Below are 27,608 nucleotides of genomic sequence, written 5' to 3' on the forward strand. Positions count from 1 at the left end.
GGCACTTATCCAGGTTGTTTTCTCCTGACTAGATCCTCTACCATATACTCTCAGATGTCTCTGGATCACATTAGACCCGATCCATCACTATATTAGTAAATTTAAACTAGGGGCTAAAGGTTATTATAACGGGTTTCCGATTTTACTGCTTGTTTTTTCACATCTGGACAACATTAGCCCAGGTTGTAAAACCACTTTATATAAATGGGTCAAAGCTGGACCGTCTCTGAGAAGCTAAAGATTTTTTAAAACACAATTTCTGATTAGTAAATGCTTTATTCTATTGTGAAAATGAACTAAAATATGAGTGATTTCACAGCTTTTTTTTGCATGTGGACGAAGCCCATTTCCAGCAACCATCACTCCTGTGTTCTAATGCTACATTGTGTTAGCTAATGGTGTTGGAAGGCTAATTGATGACTAGAAAACCCTTGTGCAATTATGTTAGCACATGGATAAAAGTGTGAGTTTTAATGGAGAACATGAAATTGTCTGAGTGACCCTAAACTTTTCAATGGTAATGCAGAACAACTTTAGCTAATATGGAGCAATTTTTAATTCATTTAGACCAACTTTAACTAATATAGAGCAGCTTTACCAGTGATAGAGCAACTTTAATTAATGTAGAGCAAGTTTGACTAATATAGAGCAACTTTGACTAATGCACAGCAACTTTAAATAAGAGAAACTTTAACTAATATAAAGCAACGTTAACTCATTTAAAACAACTTTAAATAATAGAGAGCAACTTAAACTAATATAGAGCAACTTTGACTAATATAAAGAGATTTTAACTCATTTAGAGCAGCTTAAACTAATGTAGAGCAACTTTAGCTATGATAGAGCAACTTAAACTAATATAGAGCAATTTTAAATAATAGAGAGCAACTTCAACTAATGTAGAGCAACTTTAATTAATATAGAGCAACTTTAATTAATTTAGAGCAACTTTAACTAATATTGGAGAAACTTTAGCTACTATAGAGCAACTTCAAGCAATATAGAGGAACTTTAATTAATGTAGAGCAAACTTCATTTTTGAAAGAAAAACTGTTTTTTTAGTGTATATAGGTCAAATCTAGACTAAATTCTCCCTGAGATGCTAAAGATAAGCAAAATGTTAATTTCTTCTTTGTAAACCCTTCATTCTATTTGTGAAAGTGAAAAAAAATATTCAGATTTCAGAACTTTTCTTTAGTTAAATCTGGTCCAGATGCGTACAAAGCTATCTCCCTGATGTGCATTTTCACAAATCAAACATAAAAGTGGGTTTTAGAGAGGCTTTAGTTTAATTTTTTCCCTCAAATATCAAAAAGTTTTAAATGTTAACAGTTTTACATCATAAAATGAGGAAAAACAGAAGTGTAGAATCAGTCCCTCAGTGCTGCAGGTTAACTTTTCCCTCGACTGTCCAATGAGAAACTGACTTCAGCCTCGTCTTCTGTCACGTGTCCACTTCAAAACAGCTCTCAGTTGTGTTTGTTTTGTTTGGCTGCAATCAAAATACTAGTTTATCTGTTTGTGTGGGCCTAAAATTTCACTTTCACTTTAAATATGAAAACAGTGATAAATATCTGCTCGAGACAACTTAAAAACCTCCCAAAGAAGAAACACACACACAGCAAAATGAAGAATAACAATCCGTTTAATATAAACCAAAAAAGGTGAATGTACAGCAGGTACTGCAATAATTTAATAATTCTTCGTTTAAGGCTGAAGCCGGCGCCGACTACTGCAGCTCTCTACAGAACAGATTGTATTGGCCTGTTAAAGTTTTGGCATGTTGTTGAAACACTCGTGAAACAAATCAGCCTTTAGTTATTAACATTTCAGAGAACACACAACCTTTACATGAAAAAAAAACAAAAACAACAGCATGGAGTGATCAATACCATTGTCGTGGTAAAAACACAATCAGACGTCTCACCTGGATGAAGGAGTCGATGCTAAAAACATTCAGAAGTGGCTGTTAAAGACCGAAGAATGCAAGATTATCAAAAGCTGACCATGAATGAGCCACAAACTCTTTTAAATGAAAGATAACTTACTTTACTGACTCAGTTTAAGTACCACAGAACATAATGGTGTTAAGAAGCTCAAAATTCAGGTTCAGACCCAGATTTTCTGCAGCCAAAGTATTTCCTTCAAAAACGGTCACATTTTCACACATGAGCAAAACTGAAAAAACTTCCATCTAACAGTTCCAAAAATTAAACTTTAAAAGGCTAACGATTGTCACATCCTCCAAACACACGCTGTGCTTTCAATTATCACTGGCAATGAAGGTAGGTGAGAGAATATTAAAAAAGAAAAAGAAAAACAGCAACACTGAAGTAAAAATAAACCCGGATAATAACACAGATACAACAGCAAACTAACATGAACCAAACATAAAATACAAGCGTTAATGCTCATAACAAAAGGCATCAACATGTAGCGACCGTTCACTTCCAACAGGCTTCATTTAAACACATCTGCTAAAGGAATTATCCTGTTTGACTGAGGCGATCCCTCATTTTCCACTACTTTTTATTCTATGTGGTTATTACAGTGACTGCAGGTGTCGAATAAAACGGTTTTTAGATGATAATAAGGTCAAAACGAACTACAGCTGTGTTTCAATCGTCTAAAGCAGGGGTGTCAAACATGCGGCCCGCAGGTCAAAACCGGCCCACCAGAGGGTCCAATCCGGCCCGTGGGACGACATAGTAAAGTGTAAAAATTACAGAGAAGACATTAACTGCAAATTGTAAATTTTTAAAACTATAAATTTAAAGTAATTTCTAGACCATGACAAGTTGTTTTGAATATGAAGTAAAACACTAAATTGCTGAATTGTTCTTTTGTGTCTCGTTTTTGTAATATTTTGTCTTGTTTTTGTTGCTTTGTTGTCTTTTTTTGTCTGACTTTTGTCATTTGTCTCATGTTAATGTCGTTTTGTTTCTTGTTTTTGTTATTTTGCGTTTCCTTTGTGTCTCGCTTGTGTTTTTTGTCTTTTTTTGTCATTGTGTGTTTTGTTTTTCTGGTTGTTTTGTGGTGTTTTTTTTGTCTTGCTTGTGTTTTTTGTCGTTTTGTTTCTTGCTTTTGTTATTTTTTGTCTCGTTTGTGTCATTTGTGTATTTTTTTGATCATTTGTCCATTTTTTTGTTGCTTTCTGTCTCATTTTTTGTAATTTTGTGTTTTGTTTTTCTAATATTTGGTCTTGTTTTCATTGTTTTTTGTCAATTTTTGTCAGACTTCAGTCATTTTGATCACAAAGTAAATTAATAAATCATTCAGTTCCAGATACATGTGACTAAATGTTTTGTGTCTTTGTAGACACTCTGTGATCTGTAAGTTGTAATGTGTAAATGATGAACTGAAGCATAATATTGCCAAAATTGAATTTATTTTTCTCAAGAAATTTCAGGTTGTTCATAATGTTTTGTAAAAAGTTAATTCCTTAAATGTGAAAATTTTTGCACTAAAACAAATACAAATTGTAGTTGTGGTAATTTATAGGTTATTATGCTGTGATTTTACTGGTCATTACCCATCAAATTGGGCTGAATGTCGCCGCTGAACTAAAATAAGTTTGACACCCCTGCTCTAAAACATCGTAAAATTTAGACAAGCTACAGGATTAAATTCGACCCGGGTCAGCTGACGAGTGGAATTTAAAAGCAACATCGACTACGAGGTCTAAAATTCAAATGTTAACAGAGACGCAGGGTGACAAATTAAAGGGAAAAACCCAAATAAATGACAAACTTTGCTGCACAGGAAGGTAGGAATGAAGTCATTAGCACTTATTCTCTGTGAAATGTGGAAAAATGTGGAAAAGAGCTGCCCGTTGTGTTTTTTTTTATTATTGGACGCTTTTTTTGTTAGTTGTTTGTATTTTCAGTCTAACAGGATTACTTCACTGACGTTTGGTGGTTTGCTCAGACGTTTAAATACTGAAATGTCACAAATGGAGATAATCAACTGAGACGTTGATCAAACCACGAACTGCATTGTCCTAAATATCGGAATCTGTATTTTTATTAGCCGATTACTAATAGATTAAATGCTCTGTTTCAGGTCTGATTAAGCTTCCTCTCTCTGTGGTCTCAGAAATGTCTGAACAAGAAACACAAACCGGGAAGTTAGCTTCTCTCAAAGCGGATAATGCTACGCTAACAGCTAGCGGCAAACTTAGAAGGCAGATTAACCTGAAACAGAGCTGGAAAACAATAATTAATTCAAGATCTGGACCTTAGCGGACAATAAAAGTGATAGAAGAGTGAAATATTAAGAAAATAGAGAAGAACAGCAGGAGACAAACTGATCGATCTCAGTCGAGAGAGTCCTAATTTAATCGCTCCTGTTTCTATTTTACATATTCCTGTTATTATGAAGAAGCCTAATTATGAATGACAGGTTCTCTGCCATCACACGCTACTAAAAAATTACATTTAACACATATCAGTACCAAATATCGGCTATCTGCCTTTCATGACCGGCAACAATTGGCATCTCTTCTGTCTTTAGTCCAAGTATACCTTTTTTAAAATGTTGATGCACATTTTGTACCATTTCAAAGCCTCATGAACTCAAAAATTGTAGGAGGCGACATCGATTAAGCCTGTGAAGGTTCAGTGGAGGTTTACCTCAACATTAAGGGGTTCTGTTTGTGCTGTAGGGAGCATTTTGTTGGCAAGGTTTGGGTCCAAAATTACTAAGAGAAGAGACTTTATCAAGATCTCGTTTATTGACAAAAGATCTGAAGCAACTGTGCAAAAAGATTTGATATTATTGGCAAAGTCTCCTTTCTGGTTCCAGTGTTCTTCCCCCTTAGAGTCTTTCTACCAGTTACAATCCTCCATCTATGGTGATAGATGGTTTTTCTTTAGATGATGGAGTATCTACTACTGTAGTCTGTTTTGGGAGTTTCAGGGACTTTCTGGTAGAACCCAGCTGTTGTTTTTGATTGCTAAAGATGAAATGTCTCCAGTGAATAAATGTCAGTGGTGTCCCCTTTAGAGGGAAGAGTCGCTGCACATCGATACGAAGTTGTTCAGATTGATCAACATTTAGGTCGTCTCTTCTAAAATGACATCGTCTCCATCTTCAGGGCACGCTGAATAATGAAAATGATGCAAATTTTATACTATAGTCTGAACAAATCTCAACCCAACTGAACATTTATGGAAGATTTTGGACCTGCATCGTCATCAAAACACCAAATGAGGGAATACCTGTTGAAAGAATGGTGTTTCGAGTTCTAGAGACTTGAAGAATCTAAAGCAATGGTGCAAAAAGATTTATTATTGGCAAAGTCTCCTTTCTGTTTCCAGTGTTCTTCGTCGTCAGGGTCTTTTTGTCAGTGACAATCCTCCATCTAAAATTACTGATGGTTTTGGAGTATCTACTATGATCTGTGTCGGGAGTTTCAGGGACTTTCTAGTAGAACTGTTGTTTTTGATTGCTAAAGATGAAATGTCTCCAGTGAATAAAGGTCGGCTTTGTTCCCTGTAGAGGGAAGAGATGCTGCAAATCAATAGGAAGTTGTTCAGACTGATCAACATTTACGTCGTCTGTTCTAGAACGACATCATCTCCATCTTCAGGGCACGCTGAATAATGAAAACTACGTGAATTTTACGTTATAGTCTTAACAAATCTCAACCCAACTGAACATTTATGAAAGATTTTGGACCTGTATCGTCATCAAAACAACAAATGAGGGAATATCTTTTGAAAGAATGGTGTTTCGAGTTCTAGAGACTTGAAGAATTAATCCCAAAGAGCACTGAGGCTGTTTTGTATCTTGTCAAGACACTGAATCTTGGTTTTTCCTTTAATTTGTCACCCGTCTGTATTTGGGAGTGATTTAAAAAACGCCAAAGAAGGAATCAGTTCCTCCGCCTTCAATATTAAACACAACCTGAAATGAATCACAGTACCGACTATTTGCTACTCTTAGATCTAAATACAACCCACAGTCACCAGTTAAACCTCAAACTACGGGCTTTAAGGAGTTGATTGTACAGTGCAGATTCATCGAGCCTGAACTAAACTGTAAGTCTACTCACGCATCAGCTCTTTAATCCCAAACAAGGAGGAGAGGACTAAAGCCGATATTATTTATAACAGCAAAAACAGTGTCAGACTACCTTTAGTTTTTAAAGGGAAAAAAAAGCATTATAGTTGCCTGGTTTATATTATCTAATATTTTTATACTTTTTCTTCCCTTGTAAGACAGCTGCTAAAACAAATCTGCAAAAAATATAATCTGTAGATTCCACATTTCACTAAAAGGATGATCTCACAAACATTCATCATCCCTTTTCGTATCACAGCATGGACGTTTAAAGACAGCATAAGTGAACCAAGATGGCGCAGCTATGGTTAGTTATACTGCAGCAGTCCATTAATACAGAGAGTCCCGTAATCACTGAGCTCTACGGGTCGAACCACGAAGCCAAAATCCATTCACTGGACTTCATTTTCACAGCAGAAAGTCAACAGTCTCCGACGTTGTGGTTTCTTCCAGTCTAAGTGTAAATGTCTAAACGTACAGCGTTGAGCCTCAGCTCTACCTCTTGTAGTGGCTCGGTGCGTCCGCAAACATGTACTTGAGTCTATAAGCTTCAGCCAGGAGGAGACCCACTTCCTCGTTGCCCCAGTGGATCGTGGGAAGGTTCTGCAGTAGCATGAGGAGGCCCTGAAGAGGAAGAGGAATTCACTTACAGAGCCTGACACCATGTTTTAAAAAGAGGGAGTGTACAGAACTCACCAGCATAGACAGAGTGGACAATTCATGCTTGAGTGTGTGTGACGCGTCTGATGAAACCACTTTACATTCTAACATCACTCATTTTATCTGTAAACTCATCTGCACCTACTGATGTCATTTGCACATTTCTGTATCACACTTGTATATTTTGTTGATTTTTTCTTTATATGTTATATTTTCTACATTTTGATCCTAATGTATTTTACTGGTTCAGAGGGTCAAATGGTAAAATAATCACATCTTTTTGCTTTCATAAAACCATAAATATTTACTGAGTTCTTTCTCAGGTGAGAGTGAATAACGACACAGGTGCAGGTACCTGAAAGTCGATCATGGACAGGATTTCTTTGCGCCATTCTATGAGGAAAGCAGCACAGACGTACAGGTGGAAGTGGGAGAATCCCTCAGCTTCAGCCTGTGGAAAACCAAACAATATCGCAGCCAATGAAAAGACAGCAGTGTAAATCAACGCAGAGAAGAAAGTCGATTCCAGCACTGACAGCAAATCCTATGGAATGTAGAACCAGTTTGTGATTCTCTGCACCTTGAATCACTTTCTATTGAAACACCTCATTTTCTTGCTGTAGTTTTCATATCCAGATGTGGAGCATCTTCAAGCTGAGACAGTTTATTGTACATCTTTTTTTGTGTTATCTTTCGAGTCTTGTCATCCATGTTTATAAATCAATGTTGACTTCAAGTTGACTTCTGATGGGAGGTAAAGCAAACAAAATGACCTGACTCTTCCATCAGATAACACCGACCCTTTCAGCTGGGAGGAGGAGCAGGGAGCTAGAGAACAATCACAGACTGCGAAAGAGGAATGTGACCTTCACAAATATAAGGACGGAGGAAATCCTTGAAACACAGTCGGGTGCAACACTAAATTAAAGATCTGGCTTTTGGGGAGGCTCTGCACAGAAGAATTGTGTGTTTTTAGCATGAGAAAGAGGAAGAAAAGTTGTCTCACTAGCAAAATGGTAGACATTCGTCTCCTCCAAACTCAAATCTGACAAACGGTTGATTATTAAATAAGAATATTTCGACTTGTTTTGTTCTATTTCAGCCTCATCATTACAGCTTTTGCTTCAAAGACCAGTGAAAAACGCTGGGTAGCTTCACACTGACAATAAAAAAACTTTGCCTTCAAATACATTGAACATATCGTGCACTCTGTGGAGTCACACTGGACCACTCTCTAGGTCATTGGTGTCAAACTCATTTTAGTTCATGGGCCACATTCAGCCCAATTTGATCTCAAGTGAGCAGTAAAATCAGATCATAATAACCGATAAACAACCACACCTCCAAATTTTCCCTTTGTTTTAGTGCAAACAAGTACATTCTGAAAATATTCACATTTAAGAAATTATCTTTTTACAAAATATCATGAACAACCTCAATTTCCGAAGAAAAACAAGTTCAATTTCAGCAACATTATGCCGTAATTTATCATTTACACATTACAACTTCTACAAAGGCACAAAACATTTAGTCACAGGCATCTGGAGCTGAACGATGTAATATTTTACTTTCTGATCAAAACAACAAAAAGTCAGACAAAAGAAGACAAAAAACACCAAAAATAAAAATGAGGCACAAACGACGCAAAGCAAAACAAAAAAAAGACAAAAAATTAGACAAAAAAGTTACAAAGTGACAAAAAAATGGACGAAAGACAAAAACGAGACAAGTAAATACACAAATGACACAAAAGAAACCAAAAGTGACAAAAGCGAGAAACAAAACAACAAAAACATGAGACAAATGACAAAAGTCAGACAAAAACCAACAAAAACAAGACAAAATATTCTAAAAATATGACAAAAGAACAATGAACAATCTAGTATTTTACTTTATGGTCAAAACAACTTGTCATGGTCTAGAAAATATTTTAAATTTACAGTTTTACAAATTTACAATTTGCAGTGAATGTCTTCTCTGTAGTTGTTACACTTTACAAAGTCGTCCCGCTGGCAGCATGTTTGACTCACCTGCTCTTGATTCAACTGCTAGTGAGCATTAATCAGCACAATCAACTGGACTTTGCATTACAGTATTATTGGGTGATGATATAAAACCACCTTTCAGGTTTTTTTCAGGCGCTGGGTCACAAGATTATCTTAAAGAGCTGATATTCTGCTCATGCAAACTTTTCCAGTGGTATTTTTTACAATTCTTTACCCTGCTTTAATGTTCAAAAATGTTATTTTTTACTTTCCAGACATCTCTCGCCAACAATGTCTTTGAGCTCCTTCTGAGGGATCCTGAGGTGTTCCCAGGTCAGATGAGTAATCCATCCCAAGAGTTCTGATTTTAGCATTCAGATATATTTAACAGATTTTTGTATTTTGTCTTTTATGGTTCTTATAGTGTGTTTTGTTTTGGACATTTTTGTATTTCCTATTTTGACTGATGTTTATTTTATTTTGTACTCAACTCCCAGAGAGCCTTGCTCAAGAATTCCTATGTGTCCAGTGTCCCTGTTTGTGCACAAATAGCAAAAAAAAAATAAAAAATCTTGACTTGATTCTGGGGTTGCCTCAAAGGTGGACAAACCTGGAAAACCTCCAAAGTAGGGCTCCAAAGAGTCATCCTAATCAGACTCCTGGAACGTAGATGGACTGGTGAATGTACAGCTTTGCCTCCATTTTCACTGCACTGCTGCACTGACTTACTATGACTTCATTTTACTAATGAATAAGAGATGAACAAGACAAGAGATACTTCAGTCTATACTGACTACAAAACAGATGATGGTGGACACTCTGATCTACCTGGTAGGTGTCCCAGAGACGAATAGTGCAACGAAGCGGCAGCTCCCTCATCAGAAGATTGTTCATCCACCGGAAGGCAAACTGCAGGTACTCCACTTCATACCTCTTGAAATGATTGTGAATGTCCTCTGTACACAAACAACACATAAAAAGACATGTTAAAACTGCAAATTTCCTGCTGTTAGCTTGTCTCTCCATCCACATGCATGAACAAACTCACCATCTATCCTGCTGACCAGCTCCTCTAAAGCTTTCACTTTGTTCTGAATTCCAGGCTGAGCAAAGGTGTAGTTGTCCTGAAACGAGATACAACTCAGTAAACTGGAACAATTACAGTTTTAAACCAGAAAAGCACTCAGAGAGCGCAGTACTCCGCCAAGGCTGTTCATTCCTCCATATGGCATTGTCAGAAATGCAGCATTTGTTGGGTTAGCTCAACTGGTTAAGCATGCGACCCATAAACGGAGGCTATAGTCCCCGATGCAGAAGCCTGGGTTCAATTCCAGCTCACAGCTTTTTACTGCAGGTCGTCGTCCCATTCTTCTCCCTACTTTCCTGTCTGCTTCTCCACTAACCTATCTAATAAGGCCAAAAAAAACTAACTCAAAACTTTAAAAGAAATGCAGTGTTCGTTTATTAGTTACTGATGATCAGAAATCATGGCACCATAGAATGTGACCATTTAATATAGATGTACCCACAAACACAACAACTTGTGCTGAGCACAGGTGTGTGTTATGCATGTGTACGTTATGTACAGGTACTGAATCACGTGACCTAAATATGTAGCGGGTGGTGGAAATTGATGGGACTCAGAAACACCCCCACAATTTAATCAGTTGTTGTATCATTTCTGACAGATAAGTCCTGATAAGTCCTCAGTGGTGGATTTGTAGTAGGATCACAATCATGTGATCATCTTGTCTTATTTTATTTTTTACCTTCACTTTATACCCTACCCTAATATTCTGTGTTGTCTTATTGTTTACCCCATTGTTAAATATCCGTGCTGCTCTAATAACTGAATTTCACTCTGGGGATTTATAAAGTCAGTCTAAGCACAAGTCTAGGTAAAAAGCTCATCATTAAACCAAAGCCTGTGATGGTCTGCAATCTAAAATTTGTGACAGTCCAGACTGTAAATTTCTCATTTCCTAACTTAGACAAGAAAATTAACTGCAGACTGTTCGCACTGCACACACTGACTGCATATACAAGAAGAAAAGCACTCAGAGAGTGCAGTACTCCGCCAAGGCTGCTCAGTCGTTGTATGATTTCCGACGGATAAGTCCTGATAAGTCCGCAGTGGTCCATTTGTTGCAGGATCACAGTCGTGACTGTCAGCAGGCAGCTGATGTAGTGTTCACTTGTTGTCATAGTTACAATGACGCAGTGCCGCTATCTAGCAATGATACAGAAATCTTTAACAAATCTGTGGATCCAGACTGAAAGCCGCACCACTGCCAAAATTTAATCACTTGGTCTGTTTTTGAGCAATGTTGCACAGATGGACAAACCACCACCGATCATCACATAACTCCGCCATTTTCCGTGGCGTAGTAATGAATGTTAACTTGAGATGTGCACATGAGGTCAGACCTGAATTCCGTCCAGCAGCTTGCTCATGCACCAGAAGCTGTCGGCTTCGATGTTTCTCTGGGTGTCCAGAGGCAGCGCTGCCACCTCGAAGTTCTCCACATCCTCCGCTGGAATGACAAATACATTCCATCAACACTTCTGGATGAAGAGCTTAACTGGGGCTGGTTAAAGACATGTTTAAGGCCTTGCAACGACATTTTCAACAAACACACAGGCAACTTACTGACAAACTCGGACAGGAAGACGACAAAAAACGGTGTGACCAGATCATTGATTCCCTGGACGTAACCGCTAGCTGGGTGACGGATGGCCCAGATAAAGAGAATCCGCTCAAACACCTGAAGAGAGAAAGACGGCAACAAAGCAGCGGATTGTTGAATATTTTACAACGAAGATGCAAGTACATAGATTCCTATCTTTAACAAGCAAAACACAAAATCAAAACCACAATTCTAAGAATACAGACACCGTAAGTTCCCCTGGTTTTCAGCGTGTTTCATTACTACGTGTGCACAGCAGTTTGAGTTTGTTGTTGTGGTGAGGATTTCAAAATAAGTGCTAATTCTGTCACCTTTACTGTAATACACCTGGAATGTGTGGCAGTAGAGAAGGAAAATGAAATGAATCTTGCAACATATTGAACCCCAATCCCCATGTGTTTTTGGAAGATTTGTACTCACTGTGGGCTAATTTTTCACTGAAATATAAACTCCTGCACCTCTATGGCAACAGCACATCTATAGCTAGAAGTAGAGAGAATTCAAATATGTCTTATGTGCAGTATGACAGTTTAATTGCATGAATCATAAAAAAAAGAAGTAATAAAGACTACTTATCTATCTACCGTGATGAAATCTTGTCACAAAACCCCCCCAAAAAAACCCCAAAACAAAACAAGCCAAAAATTCAAAACAAAACCCCTACAAAAAACAAAAAATCCAACCAAATAAAAACCACAAAACAAAACAAAAAAAATACAAGAAAAATACTAACAATAAACAAAACACAAAAACAGCAAAAATATAAAAACAAAAAAGCCACAAAAACTAAAAAAAATCAACCCAAAAAACCCAAAACAAATACAAGAAAAAAAATCAAACAAAAAAGCAAAAAAACCCAATGCCCCCCACAAAAAACAACAAATAAACTAACAAAAACAAACAATCTAAACTAAAAACTAAACTAAACACAACAAAAAAACAAAAAGCAAAAAAAAATTAAAAAAAACTTAACCAAAATGGAGTGGGTGTTTTTACAAAAGGAATACAAGAAAAAAACAAAACAAAAAAAGCCAAAAATAAATTAAAGAAAATAAACAAACAAACAAACAAAAAAGCAACAAAAAAACTAACACAAAAACCCCAAAAAGCCAATAATAATAATAATAATGGATTAGATTTATAATGCGCTTTTCAAGGCACTCAAAGCGCTTCACAATAAATCCATTATTCATTCACTCACACATTCTCACTCTGGTGGTGGTAAACTACATTTGTAGCCACAGCTGCCTGGGGCAGACTGATGGAAGCGTGGCTGACAATCCACACCTCTGACCACCACCAACATTCACACACATTCATACTCCAGTGTGAGTGGCAGCACTGGAGGCCAGGTGGGTAAAGGGTCTTGCCCAAGGACACAACAGCACATGACTAGGACAGAGAGGGAATCAAACCACCGACCCTTCGATCAAAACCAACCAACCAAACGAACAAAAAAATCTAAACAAAAAAGTCGCAAAAAAACGAAAAAGTGTTTCATTACTACGTGTGCACACCAGTTTGAGTTTGTTGTGGTGGCGAAGAGTTCAAAGTAAGTGTTAATTACGTCACCTTTACTGTAATACACCTGGAATGTGTGGCAGCAGAGAAGGAAAATGAAATGAATCTTGCAACATATTGAACCCCAAACCCAATGTGATCTCGGCACATTTTTACTCACTGTGGGCTAATTTTTCACTGAAATATAAACTCCTGCACCTCTATGGCAACAGCACATCTATAACTAGAAGTCGAGAGAATTCAAATATGTCTTATGTGCAGTATGACACAGCTTTAATGCATAAATCATGAAAAAAAGAAGCAGTGATAAAGACTAATTATCCATATACTGTGATGAAATCTTGTCACAGGTTTCCAGTCAATCTGGACACAAGTCTTTGAGGTTTTAAAACCAGAATCACAATGTTTGAGGAACAAGCTGTATTTTGTCGAGTTCCGTTTTAACTGCAAAGTTCCTCCATAGTGAAGTAATCTGATGCAACTTCTTCCTCAGTGACTGCTGAATATGAAACAGTAAAACACTGTGCTATCCACAGCCAGTCAGTTACTTGTTTGTAAAATTAATAATCAGATAAATTCAAGTTCTGCTTTTTCTTTTTGCCTGGCTCTTTGGTGTCGTCTTTAACTCTCTAAATTTTTTATTTTTAATTTCTGACTTTTAATCCTCCATCTCATTCTTTCATTTTTAAACTGCCTAATTTCCTTCTTTGATGCTAATCTATGTAACTATTCATTTAACTTATTATTTTTACCATTTGTTTAATTGACTGCTCTGACTTGTCTCCTTATGTCTTGCTTCATTGTCTGTGTTGTATGTTTTAACTGTCAAAGCAACTTGTGAATTCTGTTCTTAAGGGTGCTATATAAATAAAATTATTGAGCTATTATTGATTATTATTATACTACACAGAAAACTGCAGATTTTGTCTCTCTGCAATGTTTTTGTTTTTAGTGTTACAACTTATCATTCCTGCTCAGTCAGTTATGAAAATTCAGCAAAAGTAACTTTCATATTATTAAGTATTCTATATGTTTTGTATTATTGTGACATAAAGCTACACCAGTAGTTGTCTTCTGTATTATCAGCTTTTTAGTCAATGTGAGCTCTATGATGGGACTTTTCATGACAACTTCCAAATTTTTTTTTTACAGATTCAAACTCACCCATAACTATTTGATCTACTTGTCCAATATTGCAATAACATGAATTAATGACATGATGAGAAATAACTGAAAATTTCAGGCTCCCACTCTCGCTTTCAGGCTTCTATCTTAATTAATTCCTGAGATATTGTTCAAACGGCCTCAAATTTCAACTGCTGAAAGTGCATCGAAAACATAATCTTATCTTGCAAAATATTTGATATGCCAAGGTAAAGCTACATATATTCATTTTTTTATGCTATGAAACTATCAAGCATACCAAGGAGGTGAAGCAGAAATGTTTAGTAACTTGATGATTTGAGCTGGAATGACCCAAAGGGCATTTTAAACATGACAGAGTCCTTTTCATCATGTTCAATAGTCCAGTGTGAGCAATAAAAACACCAGATTAGCACTTAAATTCCACAGTGGATACTGAATATTTAGGTTTTTTTTCTGCAGCCAGGCTTTTTCTGTTGTAAAAATGGAGCTGGAAAGGCCTCAGTAAAGAAAAAATACAGTTTACAATGTTTCAAAAATTGATTTGCATGAATGATTTGCAGCCGTATGATCACCGCTCACTGGTCTGTATGATAAACTATAATGCCTCTGTTTGCTATAAGTTCTGCAGGAATTAAATCTATTGTTTTTGCAGTGAGTTCAGTGGTCAGAAGTCAGGTTTAACAGGCTCTGATGATCTTTGTGATCACCTGGTTAGAACTAAATCAGCTCCATGATGCCTTCACTGAGCTAAAGGCAGCAGGACAATCTCTGATGCAGACTCCTGCTTCATTTTTAATACAACAGATGAGCCAAAACAAACTAAAAAATGCAACAAAGTTAGTGCTGCAACCTCAAAGAAAATTACCCACATGCTCCAGTAGTTCAAATCTTACCTCTTGTACTGCCGGCTGCTGGAACAAGGGAATCAGAGGGTTGGTTCTTGGAATGTCGATGTGAATCTAACAAGAACAAATATGACACAGATGTTACTGCAGTGATAATTAGAGCAGATAACTGGATTGTGTGTTTCCTGTGGGTTTTTTGTACCTGTCTGTACGTGTCTTTATAGTGCTCATCTGTTCTGGAGTGGTAATACTGCTCTATGAACCCGAAATACTCGTCTCGCTTTCTTTTTAACACCAGCTCTCTGCGCTCTTTGTTGGCCGGCAGGTAGCCCTGGAGGAGTGGAAACACAGAAGAAGGACTCCTTATTTTTAGATCACATTTTCAGAGGACTGGCCGTTTGAGATAAGAAAAACTAGAAGAGATAAGGTTGGCTGTGAAGATGAGGCTTTTGATATTATGCGAGTGTTTTTGAAAAAGGAATGCAAAAAAATCAAAACAAAAAAAACCAAAAAAACAACCAACCAACCCAAAAAAAACAAAAACAATAACAAAAAACCAACAACAAAATGAGACAAAGCCAAAAAAAACCAAAAAAACAAAAAAAACAAAACAAAAAAGAGACTGAGTGTTTTCAAAAAGGAATGGAACAACAAAACAAAAATAAACCAACAATGAAAAAACTAAGAAAAAAAAGCAAAAAAAAAAAAATCTAAACCAAAACCCCCCCAAAAAACCCAACCAAAAAATAAAACAAAACAAATAAGGGAAAAAACAAACAGATAAAAAAAAAATAAAAAAGCAAAAAAAAATCTAACAAAAAATCCAACAAAAAAAAACAAACAAAACAAAAAACAACCAAAAAATAATCTATACAAAAAAGTCAAAACAAAGAAAAAAAATCAAAACAAAAAGACAGTGAAAAAGTTTCGAAAAAGTAATGCAAAAACCAAAAACAACAAAAAATCAAAACAAAACAAGCAAAAAAAATCAAAACAAAAACTAAACCAAAACAAACAAAAAAGCAACAAAAAACAACCAAAAACAAATACAAGAAAAAAAAACAAACAAAATACAAAAAAATCTAATAAAAAACTCCACAAAAAAAACAAAAACAATCTAAACAAAAAAGTCACAAAAAAAACAAGAAGAAAAACTAAACAAAAAAAGCAATAAAAAAATACTATCTAAATATGATCACACTGAACTTGTTTTATGGCTCTTATCCAGGTTTTCTCCTGACTACATCCTTGTTTGCACTGAATCTACTCTAAGACGTACATCACTTTGGATAAAGTGAAACTGTAGAATTGTAGAATGTAGCTGTGCAGAGGCTAAAAATGCAGCTGAGATTACAGAGACAGAACGCTGTGTAAAAAGAGCCACAATAAAGGGAAGAACGAGTGCAAAGCCTTACAGATAGAAGCCTCCACGTGATCGGCCGGACTTCTCTCGGTATCCCTGACCAGCTGTGTTTCCGGAGTTCTTCTGTAAAAACACAGATACAAACACCCAAAGTCAACACTGTTTCTGCCCTGTACAGACACAGAGACAGACATATCAGCTGGCTGCAGCCCAGACTGAGGCGTCAGCGACACTCTGTATCATATAACACTGTGAAGCCCTGAGCAGACATAGCAGAGATACGCAACATCGCTGCTTCATCAATCTGTTCAAAGGACGCCATTCTGTCATTCACACGTAGGTCACTGCGATGCTAATGTTTCTCACAGCTTCATTTACACACGAAACTGAACATGAAGTGTTGCATTACACATAAAAATGCACTGATAAACTTGTCAAACTGCCCAAATAACTAAAAGTGTAACTTATTTATGGTTTCCTAGTAACTGAAAACTCTACTACTGCTTCATTAAAATCTTGACAAGACTGAAGTTTTTACAAATAAATACATTTTTGCAACTTAAAACAGTGTGAGTGTCTGATTGAAAGCCTGTTTCATGGAACAGATGCACAAATAGTTCTGTGATCTTTAAAGTTTTGCAATAACAGTTCTCCAAGTTGATATTTTATTTCGATTGGAGACACTTCATTTGGGAGCTCTGACTTCAGAAAATGTTTGTAATCAAGTCTAACAATAAACTCCATTTGACTCTATGTTCTCATAGTGCCTTAGTATAAACAGGTGCATCTCAAAATTAGAAAAACCAGTTACTTATTAGGTTTACCTTTCATTCTTTTCAGAAGCTGGACATTTCTGTGTTGTAAATTCTGTGATTGAGATAAGAAAGTATTCTAATAATTTGAGATATACCATTTGTAATTATAATGGGATATAAGCCATAAGCATCAAAATTAAAATAAATAAAGGCTTGAAATATTTCACTTCGCATTTAATGAACTAGGAATATTTTTCATTTTAATTTTCTTTAATACCTGATAGAAAATATTCAGCTTTTTCTAACATCCTCTTTTGAGAAATATTTCATTTTCATTTCATTTTTCAGGTGCAATATGATATTTAAATTTTTCATTATCATGTGTATTATTTCTTATTACCACCTTATAATTGCCAGTATTACTTTTACTCTTCTATTCTAGCCTCAGTTTAGCTCACTTATTTGATTTCAATAATCTACTCCACTATCTTACCGCTTTTTACTTTTACATACTGCATTTCTTATGTTACGCCATTTGTTTTTTTTCCAGCAATATCTGGCATTATTAATTTCTTTTGGGTTTAATAAAGTTTTATCTTATCATATCTTGTTTGTTTTTATTAATTGCAAAAGAAGTAAATAATGAAACAAAATGTGTGTTTGTGTGGTTTAATATTCTGCCGTACCGAGGTCAGTGTTGGGACTCGCCAGCAGCTGCCTGAATTTGTCCAGCCGGCTTTTCTCGCGCACCGTCATGGGTGGAGCTCCGGAAGCGTTCTGGTCCGAGATACGAGCCACCAGTGGGATGATGGGACGAACCGGGAGAGACTGCTGCTTCTGCAACGTGGAGCGAACTGCAGAGGAGGAAAAAAAATTAGAAAATTCAATGATGTAGCAGGAAAAACTACGACTTCACAGTCAGGCCAAAAAGGTGCACATCGCATGATCGTTTTTAATAATGTCTCCAATTGAAATGTTTAATTTAACTTTTAATAGATAATAAAACCTTTAACCTAAGACTTGCCATGTTGCTGATTCTTATCATACCAGATGAAATATATTTGCCAAAAATTCCCAGAGATAAATAAAAATAGTAACATTTATAAGATTTACAAAATAAATCAATACAACAACACCAGATAAAATAATAAATGCAAAAAACACGTCATATCCAATCCAAAAGAAAAGAACAAGCGGAATAAAAGAAAATAGAGTGTAAAGTCACAGAACAAGAATACTAATAGTAATATTATAATTGCTGTTCTTATTCTTAATATTAATAATAATAATGAATAAATAAATGAAAAAAATAATGTATTAGTAAATAATAATAATAAGGTAACTTAATGAATAAATAAATGAATAAATAACATTTATTGAATTTATTAAAAATAAAATAAATCCATATATAGGTAAATTAAGGGTAAAAGAGAATAAAACAAAAATCTAATATAAAACAGTGAAATATACAGTGTATACATATGAGTAGGCTCCACTATTCCCAGTGTTTCTCAGTATTCCTCAGTAGTATTATTATAATAAAAGAGCCGGTTTGATTTGGTTTAATTTGGTCTGACTCTGTCCTGACATTGTGTGGGTGAATTATCAACAGGCTGAATATTCAGCAGCCAGGTGACTTCTGAATAAAAGATCCAGGTGATTGATGAACATCATGACTATTCACAAGACAGGTATGAACAGCCAGAAACCCAAACCGAAGATCTGAGAAAACATTCACTGAGGACTATTCAAACCTGCAGCCACGTATATTTTTGCAGTGTAAAAGAAATTATCGCTGATGTTCTTCCAGCTCATGCATTGTTTTTCATCCAATATGTGGAGAAGATATCTGCTGGGATTACATTTGGATAAATACAAGATAGTTTGGAGATAAACCAACCAGACTGAAGACTGAATTCCACACATTGTCCGACAGTGTAAGGTTTAAATTCTGCTCACAGGCTGTTTTAATTCTGCAGAGATGGGGCAAGTCTTACAGCTGCTACCTTACAGTCGATAGCAGACACTAAGCCTTTGGGTTTTAACTAAGAAAGCCGTGTTCTTATAAGGTTTTTCTGGGAAATTTGGTATCTGAGAGTGAAGAAAGTGTCCAGACTGCGCATAAAAATGGGTGTTTGGTGTGACGAACACACAAAAAAATAAAAACAAAAATGAACAAAAAAAGCAAACCAAAAAAACAATACAAAGCAATCAAACCCCCCCCCCAAAAAGCAAGAAAACAAAAAAACAGAGCGAGCATTTTTGAAAATGAAATGCAAAAACAAATCCCTCCGCCCCCAAAAAATAAGCAAAAAAATCTAAACAAAAACTTCAAAAAACAAGCAAAAAAATCTAAACAAAAACTTCAAAAAACAAGCAAAAAAATCTAAACAAAAACTTCAAAACCCCCCAAAAATCTAAACAAAAAACCCCAAAAATTATAAATCAACCAAACAAAACAAAAAAACCCAAAAAACAACAAAAAAATCTAAACAAAAAAGGAGTGAGTTCTTTTGAAAAAGGAATGCAAAAACAAAACAAAAAAACAACAAAAAACTAACAAAAACCCAAAACACAACAAGAAAAAAAATCTAAACAAAAACCCCACAAAAAAGAAAGAAAAACCCAATAAAAAAAAACCTAAAAAAACCCCACAAAAAACAAAAAACCCAAACAAAGTGATGAATTTTCCATAAAGTTTTTAAAATTATGCAAAATAGTCATCAATAAAATGATCTTTCAAGTGCTCAGTGCCTGTTGTGAAATGCAGAATCAAACAGAGATGTTATGGAGGAGTAAGTTTTAATTCCACCGCTTTAAGGCCTTAACTGCGGTGACGTCGATCATTTCCACACACAACTACGATGTTGTCAGTATCACTAAAAACCCACGAGAGCATTTAGGATAACATTTTCAGTAGAGTAACGTGTCCTGACAAGCACGTGCTAAAGGCCTGATGTAATCCCAGCAGCCCCGACTGCAGTGTGAAGTCTCTCCTGACAAAGTCTGTAATTAGCTTCACTATGAATCAGCCGATAAGCTGCTCAGTAGCTCTTAAAGCAGAACCAACGACTGCAGCATATCCACCACATACCTGAGGACGTGCTGAGGTACGCGTCACTGCTGGATTTGATAACCTTCCCGTTGACATGCTCACACTCTGCATCCTCCTCCTCCTGCACATTTTGGAGGTTTCCGGCTTGTGTCACGGGTGATGAAGGTTTGTGTGATACTGCAGATTCTGTGTGTCCTGCCTCGTTCTGCTGCTGCTGCTGCTGCTGAGTGGACAAAAAAAATACATGAGAACATCTCCTTTTATTTCAGCTCAAAGCTGATAACTGCTCAGTGATATGAATGATGTCTTGCAGCTACCTGGTTCTGTGTGGACGAGTGCAGGCCCAATGGAGTCGGGGAGGGATTCCTGAGGAAGTCCTCATCCTCCTCATCGTCGATGTCCCAGGCGTCGTTGGTGCTGCGAGCAAACTCGTGGAAGCTAGACGCCTTTTTAGACTTCAGGTTGTTGAACTTGGGCTTCGTGTCTTTGGGATACCTGCAAAAGGGGATTAAAAGAAAATGCAACAACTGAATGATCTCACTTCTCACAGCACTGGGACCTAACCCTCTGAACCCCAAGCAGGTTTTATGTGTCTTTTTTATAGCTTCTGTCACATTGTTACTCACTGTGGGCTCATCTTTAACAGCAATATAAAGTCCTGCACCGCTTGGGGAAAAGAACAACCATGACTAGAAGTAGACAGAACTCAATGCCCTTTTGCAGTAATAAAATGCAATATAAACCGGAAAACAGATATGTATTAAAGACAAGTTATCTACCTACTGTGTCTACAGCTTGTCATAGCTTTCCAGTAAATATACAGATAAAGATACAAATCTTTAGGGTTTGAAAAGCTGCACAGGAACAAGTCGTGACCAGCTGTACTGTCACAAACCATAAACAAAAACTATATCACAAAAATGGAAAAACCTGGAATCAACATGTACAACTTTTTTCACAGTGCCCAGAGGTGCTACCAACACTGGAAGAAAAAAAAGGTAAAATGGTGATTGAATTTGCTTCCAGGCTTGTTTAGTTCCTGAATTTCTGTCAAGTGACCGTTGGTCTTGGTTGAGTCAATAATAACTTCACAGTCCTTCATTTTGTTAACAGAACCTGTTGTAAAGGTTGTATTTTTAGGAGAGTTTTAAATGAGACATGGCTTGAAGTGATTTTCATTGAATTTCACAATTTCAGGCTTAGATTTGGTTCAGTTTTTCAACAAAACAGCACGTCACAGATTAGCAGTTGAGAAGCTGTCGGATGGTTGAATGGTTGACGATTCTTTCTACGTTTAGAATTTCTAGCGCTGGTGAATGGTTAGATTTGGGTTATTTTTTAAAGACAACATGCTTTTCAAACTTGCCAGTGAGTTCTGGGGTTCAGAGTGATAACATACACAGAACTTTAGGAGATAACATCAATATCAAAGAAACAACAACAGCAGCAACAGCAAAACAAACAAACAAAAAAATGCAGTTCTGACACAACATACTGAAAATTTTTGGTCACACTTGTACAGCACTGGTGCATGCATTTAACACATGTTCAGTGCTCGAAGCAAGGAGCAGCTGTTTAAAAATGGCAGCGACAAATAAAATGCGTCCATGCAGTCCAGCTGGTACTTAGCACTTACGTGCGTCGCAATCGGGGGTCGAGAGGCGGATGCTGTGCTCCATAAACTGGTTGTACGCTGCAGAAGATAACATGTGAAATGCTGTCACCTCTGTGCAGAGAAACACATGCAGCTCCCCGTCTTTGACCCACATAACAGGCAAAGACACACAGTTTGTAATGTTGGGAAACATCAAAAACTCCTTGTATGTGTCTCTAGTTTCAGTAAGATGGTATAGATTCAGTTCATTTATCAAACAAAAAAACAACACACACTACCGTTCAAAAGTTTAGAGTCACTTAGAAGTGTGCTTAATTTTGAAAAAAACATTTTTTTCAATGAGGATAACATTAAATTAATCAGAAATCAAGTGTAGACCTTGTTAATGTGGTAAATGACTATTCTAGCTGGAAACGGCTGATTTGTAATTGAATATCTACATAATAAAATCTATAAAATACAGAGCAACATGAATTAATATGGAGCAACCTTGACCAGTGCAGACCAACTTTAACTCCGTTCGAGCAACTTTAACTAATTGGAGTCACTTAGAAATGTTTTAAAAGCAGCTTTTTTCAATGTAGATAAAATCAAATGAATCAGAAATACATTCTAGACATTGTTAATGTGGTAAATCAATCAATCAATCAATCAATCAATCAAAGTTTATTTCTATAGCCCTTTACAACAGCCCAAAGGGTGACCAAAGTGTTTCACGGTGAAAAACAAGAGATTAAGTTAAAAACAATACAGTAACTTTAAACAGAACAATCAATCACACTCACACCTTTGGGCAAATTTAGAATAATCAATCAACCTCAGCACATTTTTGGACCGTGGGAGGAAACCGGAGTACCCGGAGGAAACCCACGCATGTACAGGGAGAACATGCCAACTCTACGAAGAAAGACCCCGTGAAACAACGATCTTCTAGCTGCAAGGCGAAAGTGCTAACCACCATGCCACTGTGCAGCCTGTAAAATATACAATAAAACAGCACTAAAATACATCCAAAAGAAATAAAAATGGTTGATAATGGTCAACGGTAAATGGCTATTCTAGCAGGAAATGGCTGATTTTTAATGGAATAACTACATAGGGATACAGAGGAACATTTCCAGCAACCATCACTCCTGTGTTCTAATGCTACATTGTGTTAGCTAATGGTGTTGAAAGGCTCATTGATGATTAGAAAACCCTTGTGCAATTATGTTAGTACACGAATAAAAGTAGGAGTTTTCATGGAAAACATGAAATTGTCTGGGTGACCTCAACCTTTTGAATGGTTGTGTATATGGAAATGAAACCTTGGTCCAGGCATACAGTATGGTAAATAGATATGCATTTATTAAATTACAAACTGAGAACAACCAAATCTGTAAGTAGCCTTCTGTGGCGCTGCACTCAGTTTTGTTCTGTTGGTGCATCAGCCTTGACTTATCAGTAACCGCAGTAGCAGAGAAGAACATAAATGACACGAATGGTTCTGCAGCTGATCACATGTACAGATTTACTTCAGTCTGTATGAGAAACACTAAAATACTTGTACAGTCAGCTACAATCCCTGATGGTTGAGTGCTGACGTCTCCTTGATATCTGGAGTATCCCTATGAATGTGCTTTTATTTCGTCAATGAAATTATAGTGTTTTTGAATGATTCTGTGCTCCCTGAAACTCAGTGGGGAGCTTTAGCATCACGTTCTGCTTTCCACTGACAGATGACAGTTTGTCCGTTTCATTCAGTCTTATTTAGAGAGCGGACTGTTTTTAGTAGTGAGCGAACAGCTTGCAGAGCTCCCGTGTCCTCCGCCTCCCCGTGGTGGGCAGTATGTTCAGCGGATGCGAGAATCTTAATGCTCAGCTTCAGTCCAACTCTCTGGCGACCTGGAGGAGAGAGAGACGTAGGACGGGATCCGGGCCAGACTCACAATTGCCCAAAAAGCTCCTTTCTTTATTTCTTTCGCTTCCCAGAGAGCCGAATCGTTCTAACTCCTGGGCTTTTCTAAAATAAATAATTGTTGGATTAAGTACTGAATACTCAACGGTCCAGCTTGAGAGTATAATTGAGGTTACACAGTGTGGGGCACATCAGAAAACTATAGCAGTGGATAAACACTTTGCTATAGTATTCTTTTTTATTTATTACTTCTTTTTTTTTCCCACAGTTGCATTCTCACAGTAAATGTAATATCACTTTTCATCCAAAGTATTGTCAGTCAGTCATGAAAAGCTCCTCATTCGAAGAATTTGAGAGGCTTGTATGTCACAAAGCAACACTTATGACGAGTCGTCTGTGGATTCTGTCAAACCGTGGCTTCTCACGCTCAAGACTAAAAGACGCCACCCTGATTTATGTCGACTGAATGAAAAAAAAAAAACTGACAGTGAGCCTTGTGGCTGAGAACGGGGCCTGCTGATTATCTGCCAGTGCCAGAGTCTCTCGTTTATCAGCCTCACACTTCTTTTATCAGGAGAGATTCAAGGACGGGCAGTAAGACTAGTTGCTTAGCTTCCTGCTCAAACGTCTGTTTGTGTTTTGGGTTTCCAGCCTTCCGCCCACCACTGTTTGAGAAAGATCAGCGAATGTGACAAAGACAGCAACGCCCTCTCCTTGGAGATCCTCTCTTCTCAGATTTCCCAAACAGACCGAGCCCATCCTTTGCTGCTCCACCCTCCGGTAGTTTCACAGAGCCGGAGAAGGACAACTGCTAAGATTATCAGTCGTAATGGTCATAAAAGCACCCAGGGTCAATAAAGATATAAACATGTAACAGTCACGTATTATCGATGAGTAATGATGAGTTTTCTTTTTCTACAAGTGTGCAGGGAGAGAAGATTAGAAGATAAGAGGAGTGCAAGAACACCTGGAAGGCCTCAGAGCCCATTAAAATCCATTACCATGATGCCTATTGAGCAAACTATAGTCCAGGATGAGCCCAGTCCCAGTTGGTGCTTCAATATTTTCCCCCGACATTCTACTAATAATTACCCAGCAGTGTGTGAAAAACCCAGACAACTGTTTGCTGAACAAGAAATTTTTAACTTTGTTTACCAAGTGACCTCATTCAAAGACAGATAACAGCTGGAAATGACACGTTGACATATTTTCACATTTTCTAGGCAAAGGAATGTGTACATTTTTGTTGTGACATATATCGTTTAAAACTGCCAGCATTAAGAGTGTATTATGAGTTAGGATGTTTTTTTTTGTGTGCAGAGAATCAGATATCTTTACATCAAAATTTTAGAAGACTGAGCAGTATAGAAATACCCTCGAAACAGAGATAAGTAAATAAGGGTTTCCTGTGTATTTATTTTTCAGAACAATTGACTGCTTTTTGCGGCTGTGACTCACATGTACTGAATGGTTATACAGAGCACCATTGTTCTCAGGCCTAAAATAAAGGTTCCATCTTGTGACCCTTATTTAGCAAATTAACTAACGTCTCACATGTTTCTAGATTGTGTCTTACATTTTTTTTAGCTGAAAATATTTCAATGATGCTTTTTGTTCTAAACAAACTTTTCAGTGTCTGTAGCTAAATACAGGAAGAAAACTCTCTCTGCATCTGTTATTGATGCCACAAAGCAAAACAGTTGACAAGACAAACGTATGATGTATGCGAGGCCAAATGCTAATGCTAATGTTAGCCACATTGGCCACACAATGTGCCAACAAAAAACAGCTTCCTATTACTGTGGTTATATTACCATCAAAAATAAAAAAAGAATCAGCTGATTTTTTTAGTTCCTCGGATGCTGGTAGTGCATGAAGACTATTGTGTTCACTTCATCAACAGATTATTTAGTATTGTCCTGTTGGCTGAGTCATTTTAGAGTGAGCAGAAGCGGCTCTTTAGGTAAACAAAACTGACAGATTGAGTGATTCATCTGAAGCGGTGACGGGGCAGGATTATGCAAAGTTTGAGCTAGAAGACTATTGGTAACCTAGTTTCTACAAAAAAGTAATCCACTGGATGTTCAGTTCTTCAGATTCTGGTAGTGCATGAAGACTGCTGTGTTCACTCTTGCTGCCAACAGCAAGTTATTTAGTGTTTTGCTGCTGGCTGAGTCATTTTAGCGCTAGCAGACGTAGAAAGTCAATAAACCTGGTGGACTGAGTGATTCATCTTAAGCGGGGATGGGGCGGGATTATGTAAAGTTTGAGCTAGATGACTAACCTGGTTACCTAGTTTCTGGTAAATAAATGCAAATCCACTGGGTGTTCAGTTCCTCAGATGCTGGTAGTGCTTGAAGATTATTGTGTTCACTCCAACAGCAGATTATTTTGTGTTTTGCCATCGGGTGAGTCATTTTAGAGTTAGCAGAAGCAGCTCTTTAGGTAAATAAAACTGGTAGACTGAATGACTCGCCTGAAACAGTGATGAGACAGGATTATACAAACTTTGAGCTTGATCACTAACCTCGTAACTTAGCTTCTGCATTGAATCTGAATAAAACTTTGCTGGGAGGCTATCTAGCTAAAGGGAAATCAGCAACACAGCTTCAAAAACAGACAAAAAACACACAAAAATGGATTTTCACCACATGGAACCTTGAAAAGTCGTGCTTTACATGCTTTCTTCCACTTTAAAAACACAATACTATCATTGGTGTAATAAAACTGCCAAAGAAGGAGGATTTGTATACATTTAACTTCAACCTCCATCTGCAGTGGGCCTCGTTATGACAGTGCAGCCTTCTTCTCCCTACATTACCCTGTGCATTGTTTCTGAGCACAGACACAGAAAGCATATGGCGGTTGATGGACGCACTGTGACAGCTGACACCCCCACTTTGATGCCTGGAAACCGCAGAGACGAAGGAGACGTTGGTGTGTCTCTCTCAACTGGAGGCTATTGTTATAACACACTCAAACGACACGAGAGAAGCGGCCAAATGAATGAATTAAAAACCACAAATACACCATAATCGGCTGATGACAACTATAAAACTAAGCTATAGAGCGGAGCAGTAAGCTAATGTTTGTACTTAGCTCTGAGTTAACACAAGCAACAATAGGCTGTAACTAATATGTTTCTGCATTGAATTTTAATATCTTTAACGGTGCTTCCACGGCACCAAAACAGTCACTAAAGGATTGTGGTCCTTTATCAAAGTACAAAAGTACCCACCTTCCGGGAACCTTTACGTTTCTCCTCCAAAAATTGATCCGGTTGTCGGTGGCCATACTCGATAACACAACCCCCTACACCATTACCGGCTCCTCGCACGAACCAACCATGGAAGGCGGGGGGAACCGCTTCCGCGTTTCACCGGCGACAATTCAAGCCCGCTCGGTTGTTCCTGGGCCGCCTCGCCGGGAGTTTAAACCGTCGGGAGGTAGAGATACTCAGCTCTTGAACGCGCTGATGTGCGATACAGATCCCTGGAAGCCGCCATCTTGGAGCGCACCGACCGCAGCGTGTGATTGGCGGCGGGGCAGAACAGGTGCAGGGCGGGCGGCCAATCGGACGAGCCGGCGACTGTCAGGGATGCTCGCCGGCGAACGAGACCTGGGGGAACAGAAGGGAAGTTGATGCTGGTAGGAGAAAGTTTGTTGTGGCTCTGAAACACTGCTGTTGGGAGTACAGCCATGTTGACGCCTGCAGGTTGTTAGTTTGTTTTCGTTGACCTCTTAAACGTTGAAATGGCCACAGGGCATGAATTTAACCCTCAGAGGTTATACACTGAATTCTTCACCCTATGACATTCGGTTACCTGACTTAGACACACACCTTAAGCACAATGTGTATTCTCTTTTAAAAAATATATGTAAAACATAAATATCAACATAATATGCACTCAAGAAGTATGCTTACCAGACTACCCTTTGTTATTGTAAAGCTAAATGTGAAATCTTGTAAAGAAGCGCCTTAATTTACAATTAATTCAGAGGTGTCAGGCAAAAGT

General features: G+C 37.4%; 1 protein-coding gene across 5 annotated transcripts; it reads right to left on the reverse strand.

Moving 5' to 3' along the window:
• Positions 1-1,627: 1,627 nt before the first annotated feature.
• On the reverse strand, positions 1,628-27,141 carry tbc1d22b (TBC1 domain family, member 22B). 5 transcript variants are annotated; one of them, XM_055013253.1, is made up of 14 exons: positions 26,831-27,141; positions 21,717-21,773; positions 20,398-20,575; positions 20,120-20,291; positions 17,712-17,879; positions 16,323-16,393; positions 15,110-15,238; positions 14,956-15,021; positions 11,359-11,473; positions 11,136-11,242; positions 9,757-9,832; positions 9,537-9,664; positions 7,079-7,174; positions 1,628-6,687 (listed from the first exon to the last, which is right to left on the reverse strand). In XM_055013253.1, the coding sequence occupies exons 1-14, from the start codon at positions 26,884-26,886 to the stop codon at positions 6,559-6,561; spliced, it is 1,548 nt and encodes a 515-aa protein (XP_054869228.1). In that variant the 5' UTR covers positions 26,887-27,141; the 3' UTR covers positions 1,628-6,558. The 5 variants fall into 5 exon arrangements, with proteins under 5 accessions (XP_054869228.1, XP_054869227.1, XP_035813256.2 ...); XM_055013252.1 differs by having other exon boundaries at positions 20,120-20,294; XM_035957363.2 differs by having other exon boundaries at positions 20,120-20,300.
• Between the last annotated feature and the right edge of the window lie 467 nt (positions 27,142-27,608).

This window comes from Amphiprion ocellaris, chromosome 8 (genome assembly GCF_022539595.1).
Source record: "Amphiprion ocellaris isolate individual 3 ecotype Okinawa chromosome 8, ASM2253959v1, whole genome shotgun sequence".
Lineage (NCBI taxonomy): Eukaryota > Metazoa > Chordata > Actinopteri > Pomacentridae > Amphiprion > Amphiprion ocellaris.

Excerpts from the sequence above, each read along its gene's own strand:
- tbc1d22b (XM_023290493.3), bottom strand. The coding sequence starts at position 26,886 with ATGGCCACCGACAACCGGATCAATTTTTGGAGGAGAAACGTAAAGGTT. Across the intron at positions 9,833-11,135 it reads AGCTGCTGGACGGAATTCAG|GACAACTACACCTTTGCTCA; the intron begins GTCTGACCTCAT and ends ATCTCGTTTCAG. Across the intron at positions 9,665-9,756 it reads GCTGGTCAGCAGGATAGATG|AGGACATTCACAATCATTTC; the intron begins GTGAGTTTGTTC and ends GTTTGTGTACAG.